This window comes from Motacilla alba, chromosome 2 (assembly GCF_015832195.1).
Source record: "Motacilla alba alba isolate MOTALB_02 chromosome 2, Motacilla_alba_V1.0_pri, whole genome shotgun sequence".
NCBI lineage: Eukaryota > Metazoa > Chordata > Aves > Passeriformes > Motacillidae > Motacilla > Motacilla alba.
In genome coordinates, this window is record NC_052017.1 from 36,353,931 (window position 1) to 36,370,823 (window position 16,893).

Consider the following 16,893-nt stretch of genomic DNA (forward strand, 5'->3'; position numbering starts at 1 on the left):
TTAAATTTTTGTGTGGATATACTCATAAAGCGCCCTAGAACATAAGCATCTAACCAAGTGCAAGTAGTTACTAACACTGACGAAGGGCAGGGAGTGCAATGGGAAAAGGGGAAAAGGAAAACCATTCAGTAGCCACCTTGGAAAGCGGTGACAATATTCATTGAAGAGTTCCGGGCATTTCTCTAGTGCAGTGGTTGACAGTAAGGTAGATGATTTTTCACCTGGTTTTTCTCTATTGTTACCCACTTTTATCAGAACCTTGTTTAACCATCCCTCCCTCTCTCCACCACTGGTTGTTATCATTAAATGAGGCATTAGTGCCGATTGATGAATTAGCCAGCAGTGATGTGTATTTATTACTTGTTAAGTTTGTGTATACACATTTTACAGGTTAACATTTATTGATACAAAGGTCAGTGTTAATTACTTGCATGTGCATGGTGTTTCAGTTCTGTCTGATAAACTGATATTGAAGTGAGATAAGGAGGCAGTGGGAATGGAGGGTCATTCTTAAACCAGTGTTTGGTGCTTACTGTGAGAGGCCATCACTATTCAGCCTTGCAGGAGCAAGGCTAGGAGAAGTGTGATATAAAAACTTCAGTATGTGGAGAATAAAGGTAAAATAATACTAAAGAGGCTGAAAATAATGCTTTGTAACCTCTCTCTGCCTCAATAATGCAGGTAGAGGTTACAAAGCCATAGTATTGCCAAGGCCAGGGTATCAACGATACCACAAAACATTTGTTCTTATTTCTGATGCAAATCCACCGCGTCATGTTTTTTATGCTTGTGTGAGGTTATTTGAGTTTAAAGGTCATGTTTCATACCTTTTTTTTTTGTTATTTTGGACCAAGAGTTGTAGGTTTTGTGAAGTTTTGCCCAGAGTTTTCATTATTGCTGTTGTAACTTAAGAAAGTTAATTTATGCTACTTTGCACAGTGTGCATAATTACCCTGTTTATTTTTATTTACAGATATGGAATGGTCTGAAATGGAATAATTTTTCTACATCACAATACAATCCACAAGTTCAGTCTCCTACTTCATGTACCTTATTCAATTAGTATAAATAGAAAACTGCCAAAACCAGCAGCCAAAAAATGTACCTTTTTTCTATTTTCTCAGACCAATTTCAAATTAAGACATTAGTTCTACAGTATCTCACCTACAGATGTTTTTTGACCTTTATTTACAAGAAGGGAAGACATGGGTACAGTCAGGTGCATTTACTCAAGATTTAGAGCCTGGCTGAGTAAATGTAGTACAGAAGTGTTCTGATTTCTCTCCTGGCTTGACATTGATGTTACCCACTTCCCGTGCTTTAAGATGCTTTAACACCTGGAGGATTTTGGTCACCACACTCTCCATATATGATAAATAAAAGTCTTTATTCTGAGTAATGCCTTGAAGATATCGCTTCCAACTGTTCCAGTGGAGTTGAACCTCCTGACCCCAATACTGAGGATGAGTAGGGTAAAGGAAAGGTTTTATACTGCTTCGGTGGTTTGGCCACCTGTTTTGCAAATAGCATTTTTGTTGGTGTTTATGATGCTGTTGGTTAAATTCTCCAACTGATTTTGAATCTCCGAACTATTTTTTTTACTTTCAAAACAGTATTTAGAGTCGCAATGAATTTCCACATTTATAGCATCAGATTGCATAGGAAATGCGGCAGTATAATCATGTTGTAATTTATAGCTTTCTTCTACTTTCGGTGTTTTCAGTAAGTGTAATTTATGGAACCTTATTTCTGTATTTTTAGTTTTTTTTTTCTGTTTTCTCAGTGCCGCTTTTACTTGATGAGATAAAGATATTTATATCTGGCTTTCTACAAATTATTTCCAAACTCTCAGAATGAAAAAGATTAATCTCTCTAGCATGAAAACTTTGCAACCAGATACAAGTACCTGCTGCCATTTGTAAAGATACTTTTCATCACTTTCTTCAGATCGGGCTCCAGAAAAACTAAGCAAGACTTCAAACTATCTCCCATAACAACACTGGAATTAGACTGCAGCATTCTTATACCTTTTTCCTGTGGAACAAAAAAGTTGTGCTGCTTATGTCTAGCAAGTATAGCACCAGCAACTGGGTTTTTTTTTACTTTAAAACATTTTGGACCTGTTAGAAGAATTTAATTAAAAACTCTAGTGGAATTTGTATGTTCTGACTGATAGAATTCTCAGAAATATTACCTGGTTCCCTAATGATACTGATTCACTGCAGTACAGTTAATAGGTAATATTTTCCTGGGATTTTTTGAGGTTTGGGACTTGCATTAATTATTGAACATTGGCCTATGGTTCTCCTGAGAGTCTCTTTCTGAAATAAGGTTTGGGGTTTTTTATGTTTAGGTAGCACTTTGGGGAAAAGAGGTGGGAAGGGGTATTGGTTTTGTTCCGTGGCAGAACAAAACTTTTGCTTTAGAAATGCCAAAGCTGGTTCTGTGATACTTAGTCTCTTTATTTCATGTATAAAAGGACTAGAAATAGAACGAAGCAAGCTGACACAAAAGGGTCTAGATTTGGGTAACTATCTTCAGTCCTGTCATTATTTTGGTGTATTTCTTCACTTATCTGCACTGTTTAAGTCCTTAGGGGTTCAGTTCAGTGGATTTCTTTATAGCAATCTCTTCCTGTATCTGATTTCTTTCATTGAGACAATACTTAGTCCAAAGTTGGTTTTTTTTTCCTTCAAAGGTAATCAAAACCTTGACAATTCCACTGTGTATTTATATATGTGCTTCTTTATTGCAAAGAAGCACCAGATGTTTTGTATCTTCAGATCATATTCATTTCTTCATCCAAAATCTGGATTTTTCTCCAGAAGACCATCTTATGGCAGTGTTCACGTCAAGCCTTTCTGGTTCCCCAAGCAGCTTCTTCCATAATTATTTGTATATCTTGCATAAACCAGGAGGTCCAAGCTCAGGTACTCCTGATATGAACTATGCCAGTCCTTTAGGAGGCCCATAGAAACTTTATTATAAGAAATAATAGCCCATGTCTATTTCATACATCTGCTTTTCCATTAAGGTTATTCTAATTATTTATTTTACAACAAAACTCCTCCTTCCACGTATTTTTAGCATTTTCCCCTGGATTTTTTATGAGATCATTCTTACTTGAAAAATCCACCATAAGATGATTAGTTTTCCTTTGACTATGATAACTTAATTACTTTCTCACCTGTAACCTCTGTCTCATCATTTTCCACCCTCAAAGTTTTGGTTTTTTACAGATCTTGCTCAAGACAATATCAGTGATCCCTGTATTGAAATTCTTAGGATATTTTTATTCAGAAAGGATGAGTTTGGGATATACTGTGTAATTCTTCATTATGGCAGACAGTGCAGTATACAACTCTCCCCTCTGGAAATGGCATTTCCTGGACACTGTTCATTATTTTATGAACAACTTTTTAATATGATTTGTGTCAGTTTTTCAGAAGAGCATTTTTGATAAAGGCTTTCTTTTCCACAGCATTATTTCAGATTAGTGTTCCTACTCTGAGAAAACTGTGTGCAGAAATCCTTGTTGTTTCCAGAGAACTCATTTCACTGGAATAGAGCACAAGGGAGTCTGCTTTTTCTCCCCATTAAAATTAACTCAAGATTATCCTTTAATTTCAGGGATTGAGAGATGAGCATATAAACTACGAAGGTTCAAACCGGTTACTCCTAAAGTTCTGACACCTTAATATTGAAGTACAATATTTATAAGGGAAAATCAATAAGTAAAACTCACCACTAGCTGTCATTAAATTCTCATGGGAGTCATAGGGGATTCTAAAAGTGACAGTGAAAAGCCCAGAATTTATGTATAAGGGCTAGTATACATGAAAATCAGCTTTGAGCCTCTGAGTAACAACTTCAAGTTAGTGTAGCACTTGTATAAAATGGAAAAAAGTTTCTTATTCAGAGAATATAATAGCAACATGTGGGATCTGAATAGATAGTGGTTTTGACATTGTCATTTAGGTATCTTGCCTGTGAAAATGAAAGTCATATGCAAAACTGAGGATCCTGCATCACCCTCTGGGAAGCCCAAGTGCTTCATTAGGCAGATGGTGCTGAGGAAGGATGACCACTGTCCCTTCTGCCTTCAATTTAAAAAACAGATGTGGGTCTGGGTTTTGTTCTGAGGCTACATAATTTTGTTCAGGTGAGGAACCTTGGTATAAAATTCCCCACTGTCACCAGAGGAGAATTAGTATGGTTATGATTCATGACTCACTGGAGTCTCTCCACAGGGGACAGCTTGGTCTGTTTCTTCTATGATCAGTTCCAGGTCTTCAAGTGGAATTTCTCCTCCTTCATTCTTGGGAATGGTGGCTGAAAGTCCCCTTTGCTCAGCATGTGGACAGTAAACACCTTCTGGCCACACATGGTAGAAGCAAGTGGAAGGACCATAAAGATTTTCCACTCTCTTTGCACTAAGATCTTTTTATATTTCTGTAGAAAATATTTGTTTTATGTCCTTACTGATAACATTCTTTTATATAGAATTTATAGAAGCCACACTTTTTTTTAAATGGTCACTTTAAAGGGGAAACGAATTTCCATGAAATCTCAAACTAGTTTCAAATCCCTGGCAATATCACTGCGTGTTCTTATATGTGGTCCTTTACTGCAAAAAGTTCCAGATTCTTTGAGTCTTCCAGACCATATCCACTTCAAGTGCTAAGATGAAAATTTCCTTGAACTCCACATCATCACATTATAAAGACACTTAGCTCCTTGTTTCCAGTATAGATGGTATCAAGATACTTCCCAAGCCCCTGTGCTACCATTCCACAATTAACACAGTCTAATAAGAAGAAAGGAGCATTAGATTTCAAAGAGCCAGGAACATGATCTTTCAAAGCCATTTCTCACTGGCTACAAAAGGTCTAGCTTATGTTCTTCCTCTCAGTTGTGCAAGAATAAAGCCTGGTAAATCTTTTCCCCTGTATTCTTACACTAGCTCTCTCAGCAGAATCTGTAACATGTGGCTGCTCATATATTGCACTATCAGTAGGAGTGCATACATTGAGTGCAAGTATTCTAAGGGTTATTCACTGCAATGGCATTATAAATAGGTTCATCAGGCATGTGTGTAGTAAAGGCAAGTCTAGGATACTAAACCCACAAAATATTATGAAATGGTGAAAATTTAGTATGCCTGTAAACCGAGCACCAGTTGTGAGTAGATGGCATAGTGCTTAATACAGCAGTAAACAAAACGGCTTTTAACTCCTTCTTTTATTTCTACTTCAGACAAGAGACAAAGGAAGCTACAGCAGGATCACATTAATAAATATTTGTTGATGATGTGGCCCTTGTCTTTGAAAATATTTCTATTCAGGAAGAGTGTTTTCTTAAACCTTTTTCTCGTTTGAACACTTGAAAGCAAGTCATGGTCTCAGGCTCTTAAATCATTGGGCTGTATGATTTGAGCTCATGAGAACCCTATGTGATAATTTGACTTATAGCAATTCCATTTCTAAATTCCAGGTGAATCTTAAATCAATGGAACAGTTGGGGAAAAAAACAAAGAGCAAATCGAATATAGTTAGGCTAAACAAATGTGGGGTTTCACCCCCGGATTGGGATGACCCCGAAAGATGGAAAAGTCCCTCCTCCAACCCGTGCCTTCGAAGAAAGACTCAGTAGTCTTCTGTTGTCTGTTCTCAAGGTTGTTTATTGTTGGTTATCTACAAGATTCTTCTCCCTGAACTGCTGTGGCCCGTTCAGCAGCTCAGACAAAGGCACTCTGCCCTCCCAGGGGGCTGGTGCTATCTTTTATATCATATATTACGTACTACATGTTTATGCTTTTTCTCCAATGCCTACTATCTATATTGAATGGTGACTTTCTACTCTAAACCAATCTGTGAGTGCCAACACCACCAAAGACATGGAGGCTAGGAAGGAGAAAGAAAGAGGACAGGGCACACCCAAGTCCCTCCATCTTAGAACTCCTGACCCCCAAGTACAAAACTTGGACCCCTGCGTACAAGGCTTAAAACCCCCCTGTACAGCACTCAGAAATCCTACCCTTTACTTCGTGACTACTTCTACTACAATATCTAAACTTTTGTGACTTCTTGTTCTTCCTGCAAAGTTGGTAAACTGTTCCATGGGTCAGATTCAAAGCCACAGGGGTTTCTGGCTGCATGCCAGGGTCTCAGATGCTTTTGACCTGGGTCTGGAACATCCGAGAATGTCTGTGGGACATTCTGAGTTCCGACAGTGGATGAACTTAAAATTTCAGTGTATTTTATTGGAGAAATTAGAAAACAAGATTCCCTTGGAAATGTGAACCTGTGCACCCTGCTGTGCAGTGGGCACTCACAAAATGCACTGAACAGCAGCTGAACTCCCTCATGAGGGATATAGGGTTCAGTTCTGTGAGAAAAACAAGCACCCAGCAAGTAAATTCTGGATGATACTGCACATTGTCACAACATATTGGTGACTCGTGAGTTGCAGTGTCTCTTGATTGCTAATATCTTCATTTCTCTGATTTTTTTCCCAGTGCCATGTGCTGTTTTACTTGCCACACTTCAATGCCTATAAAACTGGCATGTAAATATTTGACAGCTGCAATATAGCTTTTTAGTTACATCTGCATTGTGCACTGGCAATCACCACACAATCAATAACACAAATAAAGTTCATAAAATATAATATAATATAATATAATATAATATAATATAATATAATATAATATAATATAATATAATTAATATAATATTTTTTTACTGAAAAATAAAATTTTGTTAATATCCAGAAAGCTTAAGAGTGGGTAAAGAAATATTTTGTTGCAACCTTGATTCACCTGATATATGTAAGTTTGTAATTCCAGGTAAATATAAAATCAAAAACAAAGATTTATTTTAGACTAATTAATATTTCCTTCTGAGGAAAAGATGTAGCTATTTGCTTCTGCTAGTGGAGCTTAATTTTGAAGAATTTGAAAGTCAACTCCACTGAAAGTTTTTCTCCTTTACTATAGTCCACCCTTTACAATTGCACTGCTTGTTTATTTGAAAGGTGCTCTGTGATGATAAATCAGCAGTACTACTATTTCAACAAAGTCCTTCTCAGCCTTATATTATAGAGTTTAGGTAGATTCAAATGATACTGAGATTGGAAAAGCAATAGGAACAAGCACAAAGATTTCTAATGGAGGAACAAATGATTTTTTTTCCTTGCTAAGATGCCAGAAGCCCATTTTACCACGAGGTTCGCTACTGCTTTCGTTTCTCACTTTGTTTTTCTCAGATACAGTCTGGCTTTTTGGTCTGCTTTCTTACAGGAGTAGGTAATTTTACTGGTCATGCAGAAAGCTGCAGTCATTATTCCAGTATTGACCTGATGCACTAATGGCACAGAAAGCTGGGTTGGAGATCGTTAAATACCGAGTCTCTAAAGTGGCTTATGATCTTGTGTTTGTCAATAAGACTGGGAAATGATTTAGCAACCAGATGCCCAAATTTTGCTCAGATATCTCCATGCTGAACTGCATTGCAGATTAACTCTTGTAGCTATAAATATTGTATACAGTAAAGCATTTTCACTGTCAGACTAAATATTATTTTGTAAATACAAAGTGAAAGGTTTATTTCTTAGCTGCTGAATTCAGAACTTTTCTACTTACTCTAATTATTCCTGTCAGTTCAGATCAAGTGGGAACTATGAAAGCTCCCCCCTTTAGCTGAGTCCATAGGTCTGAGTACTTCAAATACTGATTCATAACTCTAAATTTGTAGCTGTTACCCAATTTTATGAATTATTGTAATGAAATGAGTAGGCCAATTAAATCAATTATAAAGGCTACAGTGAGTTACAGTTGTAGATCTTTTGTTCATCAGTCCATACTTGTACTCTATAATGCAATAATTTTGCCTCTCACTGTACTACTATAAATTCATTGGAATAGGAATTCATTTTCAGAGAAGAGTGAGAGAAAATACCAGTATAATCAGCTTTTTTCCTGATTTAGATCTAGATAAGTCTTCACCTCACATTAGTGACCCAGTCAACTGTACTGAGATTTTTCAAAAGGAAATTTAATGTCTAGAAGTGTATGCATTATAAAAATCATCTTGGTCTCAATCAGATTCAAAGGACACGAGCTGGCAAATTATTTTGAGCTCTAATTAAATTCACTTGCATCTAAATGTGCTGACATAAAGCTAAATGTTTTCATGCAGTGCTTTAATCATTCAATTAATCAGTAATCTTAACTCTTAATGTGGTCATGTTCTCTGTCACGGTAATTTGCATGAACCTGGAATGAGATTTCCCTTGTTAAGTTGCCTGTGTACAAACTGTGGAATCAAATCTAAGTGTAGTACATCCTTCCATCTAGAAGACTTGTGGACTGTTCTACAAGATGTAGAGTAACTATGTGAGTCACTTGCTTATTTAATGCAGCTTCTTCAATTGCTAAAGATTTTTTCTTTTGTAGGATTTTTTTCTCCCTCTTTAATTCTTAAATAATTTGACATCTAAAATTAGAATGGTTGTTGGCTTTTCTCAGTTGCAAAAGAAGTCAGGTGTTCTCTTCATGAAAACTTCTGGACTTTGATTGAAAAGAACTGTGAAAAGAACCAGGGAAGCACAATGATGAGGTTTACAGCAGACATAGCCAGAGTAATAAAGCAAAAATCCTTTTGTCATTTTTTGCTGGATGTGACAGTAGGATTCATGAAAGGAGTGCAGAGTATTAATGTAACACAGTGTCACTACAAACAGTCAGATAAATTGTGGGCATTATTTAGGAGGAAGAGTATTGCATAAAGCCTTTTTCTTTATCTCAATTCTAAATCTCTATCATGGGATGTTTGCTGAATAAGATTCTCTGTATCAGATGGCATGAGATCTAAATTTCTGTTATTCCAGTTATAGTTTTTGGGTATCACATCATGAAAAGAGGGCAATATTGTCTAAGCCTGTGATTGAAGGTACAGTTGTCATGGTTCTGGTTCGTCTTATTTGATTGTCTCTGGCTTTATGCTGTGTTTCTGGCAGAAATTTCTGAAAACCACATGAGTCTTCCATTGATCAATGTCCTATCCTCTCCAGTATGTTCTACTTCTGAAATGAAGGCAGGCATGAAAGTTCCTAGTAGTCTTCCTTCAAACTTTCATGTGAAAAAGTAACTTGATCTTCATGGAAAATGAGCTTAAAGTAAAAGAACCACAACTGAAAGAGATCTGCTTTTAAATTGTGCTAGCTAGCCAGGGACCTCTCTCATATTCATCCATCTCTGCTGACTTGCTGCTGAAGGAAAACCTTGTGAATGTTGGATATTTTGTGTTTAGGCTTCTTTTCCCATCTTAGCAGAAGCACTTTTAAATCATCCTTCACACAGCTCTCACAGGCTTGGACAAACAATCAAGAATTTTTATCCAAAGATAATGTACAAATATCCAGTTTGAATTTTTTTAGATTTATTTTGCACAGACTTACACCACTTAATTTCTGAGCTGAAGCCTAGGGTCAAGTGGTTAAAAAAGCATCCACTCTGCCCATTCTCTGGACTCTCTGGCAGTTTCACTCCCAGCTCAGAGACTTTTACTGCTGTCACCGAGGCCCCATCCTCGTGGGTGGCCCCAGTGACCCCACAGGTGCCTGTTTGACTCCCCGCACACCCCACACTCACACAGTCAGACCAGGTTTCCCTCCCAGACCCACCCCAGCTCTCCCAGAGCAGAGCTCGGATGACTCTTTCCTTAAAGCCATTTGCTCATGACACAGAAACACAGAAACGGCCTCAGCTGATGTCTGCAAGGAGGACCCTCAGCAAAGGAAACCCAAGGATTCTATCCCCTCGCAGTCTCTCCTCACATAAGTCTCTCTTTCTCCTGAGTCCTCTCCTGCTGTGTCTCCCAGAGTCCATCCACCTGGTTGGTACCACCCATCTTTGCTCCCTTTGCTAAGCAAAGAGTTGGCAGCTCATTGTCTCTTGTCTCGGGCTCCCACCCAGAGCTCAATTTGCATCTCAGTGAGCAGTTGGCAAACTGAGCTATCTGCACCAGATTTATTCCTCAATACTGCAGATATGTTCTTTCTTACACAGATTTTCAGCAGCTCTACTCTGTTGCTCCAAAGGCTCAGGTTTACATCTTTTTCAATAGATCAAGTATTTTGCTTGGATGTATTTTCTTATCTAAAAATAAAATTAAAAAGAAACATCTACCAGTAATCTAATATTGTCTACTGATCAACCAACCTGATCAATAAAATAACTTAATATTCCAGCCAAAGGGCTGAAAGCATAATATGGAATTCAACAACTTCTACATTATTATGGAAGTGTTGCAATCTGCACATAAACATATACCAAAATATATTGGCCTACAGATTTGTATCACTCATTGCAACTTTCCTACTGCAAGTTCAAAAATAAGCAAATGTGTTGTTTTCCATTCCATAAGTTTCTAATAAATTATTCTAAAGAAAATGTCATTTTCTTACTCTAGATTTTAAAATCCAGCTAGTTATCCTTGAAGATCATGAAATTAAATGCTGAATTTGTTATTTGTGTCGCAACGAAGACTGAATGATAGAAATTTCACCCTCGATACTTGTTTTTTAAAATATTTTATAATGTTTTACATACACAAGTAATAGCAAGTGATATTAAAGATTTGAAGCTATAAAAATAAATTACAGAGCTAAACAAACTTTTAACCAAAATATTTTAAGGTATGGGTTTGTTGGGCTTTTTTTAAAATTTTCTTTATGCAGTTGGTAAATATTAATCACTTGATAAATGTTACTGAAGAATTGGATGACACAATGGAATTACTTGGCATAATATTCCTTGGTCCTTTTTAGTATGACACGAAATTTTTTGACAAATTATTTAGATATGTCCTTTAGTTTGGGGTTATAGGTGCATCTCTCTTTTTTTTTTTTTTTTAATTCAAGCTCAAGAAGAGCAGCAAATGTAATTCTGATTGCATTTTCCTGATGCTTTGCTGTTGTACTCCAAAAAGTTCAGTAAAATTGGGCTTACAAGCCTTATCAGATACTTGCTGATATTAAGAGAAAGATTGGCTGTTATTCTAGCTAGTACTGGATTGGCATTTATAAGTAAACTGGTTTATTCCATGAATATTAAAGCAACCATAATTATTCTGGGTGTAAGTGACAATAGAGTTTGGCCACTTTATATTTTTTATAAAACCATGGTATGCTTGGTAAGCTCCAGTGTATTCCTGTTCATAATGACATTCATTCACTACTGCACATCCTCTCCTCGTTTTGTGTCCTTTTGGTGTTCCAGATTCTGCTTCATACAACTCTCAACAATTAGAATTAAAAAGAAAAACAAAACCCCACAGCAGTCTTTGCATCACATAATTGTATCGTAAACAACAAGAATCAGAGAAGTAAATTAATTTGCTAGCTACAAATGTATTTGGTATGAATAGTCTGCTGGACTTGCACTGTCACACTTTCATTATGCACAGCAAGCATATGATTTTAATTCTTTTGGCAGTGTGGGGATTTAGTTTGGTGTTGACAGGGACAGCAGCATGTTAGTGCATGAATGGTAATGATACTTATTCCCCAGTTAGGCAAATAAAAATGACAGGCTAAGTCAAGCACTGCACAGAATGTATTTTAGAAACACATTATTTGGTAAATGGGAAAAGGCTGTTTCAACACACAATTTATTGAAAGAATTTAGTTAAATTTGTACAAAATATAGGTAACTGAAGGAAAGTCTTGAGAGAAAATTCGTCATTTAATAAACCTCCATTGTCTTTAAAATATTGAAAGCAGTATAAGACATAGTGTTTTATCCCTTAGGTAATTAAAGAGTAACATAGCTGGTTTTTGGGATTTCACAAATGTAGAACTCTTGTGACAGTTCAGATTGAAAAACAGACTTATTTTTCCTCTATTTTAGTGTATGGATTCTGTTCCTCCCTTCCCAGTCATAAATAATATATCCCTTTATGGATATTAGGTATAGCAAGCTGAGTTTTCCATTAAAATAATTCATTTCTTTCTCTTTAAATTTATGAATATTTATCAAGGGATTATGGGTTAGTTAATGGTATTTCCCCTTAATACATACACATGAATTCACTTGCACATAAGTCTGAAAAATGAGAGGTGTCTGTCTTGGGACTAGACTGCTCCTAAGCTCCTGCTAGCAAGCTGTAAGATAAACATTCCTTAACAAGCAATAGGTAAAAAATAGTCTTTCCTCCCTCCATGTGAAATGTAGACAGATTCTGCCCATAAAACTTTTTTTTTTCACTTCAAGATAAGGACACACAGGCAAACCGCCTGTATGAGTAGTTCATATGTTATCTGGAAAGGGTCTCCCTGATAACTGAAAAATGCTGTAAAGGGTCAGAGTTGTTGACATGGCTTGAAGATGAAGTTCTTAGGTACAAAGCCCTCAAAAACATTTCAGAGAAGGATGGGAATGAGCTATCAAGCTGCCAACAGGTTCAACTGTTAGATTTGCCAAAGATTTGAAAATCAAATTAGGACGCCACCATGATGTCCATGTCAATACGCTACTCTTGAATGTATCATACATGATAGCTACAGCTTAAACACACTGAAAAAATATACAGAGCATTATGTAAAATGGAATGGTGAATCTTTGATGTGCCTGTTTCATATGGGAGAAGTATGGTGGGGCTCCAAAAGACAGGTAACTGATTTTGAATGAAGTCTTTTTTCCTCAATAACAAAGAAAAAAAAAAAACACAAATGAATAAAAAACAAACCAAACAAAAGATCCAAAAATCAACCCCACCTCCCATAAAAGACAAATAATTCCTTGTAGTTTAGAATGTCCCTAATTCCATGCAGCCTGGTGTGTCGCTCAACTGTATTTTTAAGGATTCCCTTGCAAAATTATATAGAATAAATTAGTTTGCTTATATAGGTCAACATTATCTTATTGAGATTTTTGGGTTTTTTATGGTGTAGCTGGGTCTGTTCAGACTGCAGAGTAGTCTGAGTGTCAGCACAACATTTGAAATTTCTCCACAATTTTGATATATGTCGCCAGTCCTTGGTCAAGTGGTTGTTTTAATGTGCTGGCTTCTATCTCAGAGGCAATTATCATAAAGTATTCCTTGAAGAGACAATGAGGCAAACTGTACAAAGCCATGAAGAGCTATTGCATATGATCTGTGGACTAGATCTTTGACTTAATTTCAGAATACTAGTCTGAAACCAGAAGTTATATCCTTGTTTGCAGGCAGTTGGGACTTTGCTTTACAGTATCTGTCCAGTTGTGCCTTCTTATGATGCTAAAGAAAGAACTGCGTCAAGCAGTGCAGGATTTACACTTTAATTCTTATTTTACTTTTGTGTTCTTCTGCAGATAGTAACTTTATCCTTGCAAATGCTCAGGTGGCTAAAGGATTTCCCATTGTTTACTGCTCTGATGGCTTCTGTGAGCTTGCTGGATTTGCACGGACTGAAGTCATGCAGAAGAGCTGCAGCTGTAAATTCTTACTTGGTGCTGAAACAAATGAGCAGATGATTCTTCAAATTGAGAAATCGTTGGAGGAAAAGATAGAATTTAAAGGAGAAATCATGTTCTATAAGAAGAATGGTAAGTCTTTCTTTTATGTTCTGTTAGTCATAAAGAAACAGCATAAATGCATATAATATATAGTGTTCATTTCTAAGTAATAATTTATGTGTGTCTATCATCAAATCTGTGAGAATAGATTTGAATTATGACAGACCATGTTTATATTGGTGTTGTTGATTTTATTTAAATATGTTACAAAGCTGCATAGATTAAATTCAGGGTTCTAAACTACATTGTGAGGCCTTTTTGCAGTCAGTATGACACTTTTTTCTGCTCTTTCTTATACTGAAGTTTTTACCTCTTATTGCTGAATCTGGAATGAAAATATTCATATTCACCACAAAACAAGCTACGTAAATTTTTCAGTGCCATCAGTAAAATGCTTGAATGTCTGAATGAGCCAAGTGATGTCTTTTCAATGCTATTATGCATAAACAAAATAATAACAACTTTCAAAAAGTGAAAAAATTATATTCAAGTATGTATTGTCACATAAAGAAAATTTCCAGGCATTAAGCAACCCCATAGACTATAGGAAATTTCAAGTTACACCAGCAGTTTTGACTCTTACGGCAAGGCAATTATAAGGAAAATTTCATAGTCAAGATGTATGAGGCACAGAAGGCAGCAACCCATGATGCATACTTCCCAGCTCCTTCCATTTATATCAGTGTAGTTTTTCCATATTTCTATTGCCACATTCATGTGATCTCAAAACAGGTGACACTAAGTTTGAGATAATGACAGGATTTCAACCACGATAATAGAGGCAAAGTGATCCATGGACTCAATGGATCCATGGGTGCTGAGTATCACTTTATCTTGCATTATGTGGCTAGAGTTTATAGGCATATGTCTAGACCACATTTTCCTCATGGATTTTCTCTTCTTCTGTCTTTATAAATGAAACATTTTCCTTTCAAATAATATTACTGCTATTATATTCTTTAAAAACTGATTTTCTAAAAGGGATTACTGCACAATAATACAGTGACAACAAAGTGATTTGGAGTGTTAGGAGATGGCAACTTCAGTTCCACTAACAAAAAAAAGGAAGAATGTTCCTTAACTGGCTTGTGTTCCTGATTGCTGCTCTTCATAGTATAAAAGTTTGAAGTTAATCTGGAAGATCCTGCTAAATGCTTCCTTGTCTTGACTTTTTGAGAAGGCTTCGGAGTGTGTGAGAGGGTTTGGTTTTGTTTTTTAGCATATAGAAGAGACTCACACAGTTTCCTGAAATAGTTTCAGGAAGGTTATGCAAATAACGTAGTTCCAAGTTGTAAAACATGTCAGAATATAGGGGGGAAATTGTTTTAAACTGGAAAGATAAGAAGTGCTTTTTGGGGTATTCTATAGTGATTACTGGGCATGATAAGAAGATATTTCAAGGTATTTAATCTAAACAAGTAAAGCTAAGACATTCATTTCATTGTCTTTGTCCTGAATGATACATTGTGATTCCTTTACATTTTGAAGGGGTGCTTTAAGTCTGTAATAGGTCTGATTAACACAGGCCAGAAAGAGATTGCAGGTCAATTATCAGAGAAGTAGCTGAATCACAGATAAATAGATAAAGAGAAATTGTTGAGGCTAAAAGAATTCCCACTCTGCATCCTACCTGCATCCCTCTGCATAATTTGACTGGAAGCTTCCCCAATACATTTTCTGCATAAGAATAAATTTCCCCAACTGCCCATTATATTTTTCATTTCCATGTGTTTCTGTACCACTGGGTAACAGAAATGAATAGGTATTAAAATAACATGAGAGTTTCTTGTATAAAAGCTTAATTTATCTTAAAAAATAATCTGTTTTTTCAAAAGAGCTGCAAAGCACAGGCTCCAAATTTGGCAATACAGCCATTTTAGCTAAATGTTTTTGCTTTTGGGTTGGGTTTGGGGTTTTTCTCAGAGGAAAAATTGAACTTCTGAAGCTGTTAAACTTATTCAACTTTGTTTTTGTCAAGAAAAAGTATTTAAAAATATTTTAAGACATAAGAACTTTGGGAATAATATTCCTGAAATTATTGCATGGATACTTTCCAGTATATCCAGTATGGAAAATCATTGATTTTTGGGCTGATATAATGCCGGGAACATAGGTCAGTGGGAGACAAGCAGCTAGCAATGCCTAGTTATCACAGAGCCACATTTCAATGTTTTGCTAGGGCTTTAGGGTGTCAGAGGGGAACCCCCATCTGCCTTTAGTCTGCTATTTAGCACAGCCTTGCTTTGTAGGCCTAACTACAAGACCAAATGAGCATTTCCAAGCCTCAGAGGTAATTCTGAGCTCACTGAATTCTTCTTGAAATCTTAATAGTTAGTACAACATTATGATTAAAAATTACTATGAGAGACATGGATGTATAAATGCAATAATTTGTTGTTGCTTTGCTCTTCTGAATTTGGTCTAAAATGTAGATCATATGTCCTGTTTTTTGGGGAAACATTCAAGGTTACAAAACTGAACATGAATCTATTCCTTAATTGTCACATTTTTCAATATTTTTAATTTGATTTAAACTTGTGTCAAAGCTGATTCAGTTTTTACCATTAAATTAAATTGTTCATTCTAAACAAGCAGCTTTGATCTTAATTTATTATGCTTGAATATGGACCTTTCACAGTTATTTAACCATCGTTAAAGAATTCACATAACACCTCTGCTCAGTAATTGTTAATTAAAGGAATGATTGCTATAATAAAAGAAAACCCAACAATTCACATGCAATTTCATGGAAATTCCAGACTGCTCTGAGCTGATACTGCAGCAAGAGTGGTGTGCTAGGAGCTGGGTAGGAACCTGAGTAAAGTGAGTTATCTGTCTGTGCTGGATGAACCGCAGTATTTCATTCTCTTTGTCATTTGGGTACGGATTTCAAGAGAAGAATGATCTTAAGTAGTTGTGCTCTGACCAATCCTTTTGAGACCACAAGAAGTGGACAAGAACTTTTTTTTTATGTGTGTTCTCATTTGGGAATTTTAATGAATTCTTAGAATAGGATAAACGGGTTGTAACTCCTCATCCTGAACATTTTCTGCCATGCTAGCAACAGAGCAATATTAGAACCATGGCAGCAGATAAAGCAGCTTCAGAGAGAGATGTCTTTTGAAAATTCAACTCAAAATATACTTTTCATCATAGTTACAGTATTTATTTTTGTTCCTCAGAAAGTTTCTTGCTTTTTCTTTGACAGAGCTGTATTAGTTTCTTGAAGACAATCAGAAAAGGAGACTATTAAAAGACAAGGAATTTTATGATTGTTGCCTTATTCAGAAAGTTTTAAAATTATATTGCTTAGGAGCTGATTTTTTTAACTTTTT

The 16,893-nt window shown here is 36.1% G+C and overlaps 1 protein-coding gene across 3 annotated transcripts in view; it reads left to right on the forward strand.

The window, feature by feature from the left end:
- The window catches only part of KCNH8 (potassium voltage-gated channel subfamily H member 8), a 177,137-nt gene that overhangs the window by 44,737 nt on the left and 115,507 nt on the right, over positions 1–16,893 (forward strand). For 2 of the 3 annotated variants that reach the window (XM_038128325.1, XM_038128324.1), the window contains exon 2: positions 13,355–13,588. In XM_038128325.1, the coding sequence (XP_037984253.1) occupies positions 13,355–13,588 (234 nt within the window). The remainder of the gene's footprint in view (positions 1–13,354; positions 13,589–16,893) is intronic. The other variant, XM_038128326.1, reaches the window with a different exon arrangement.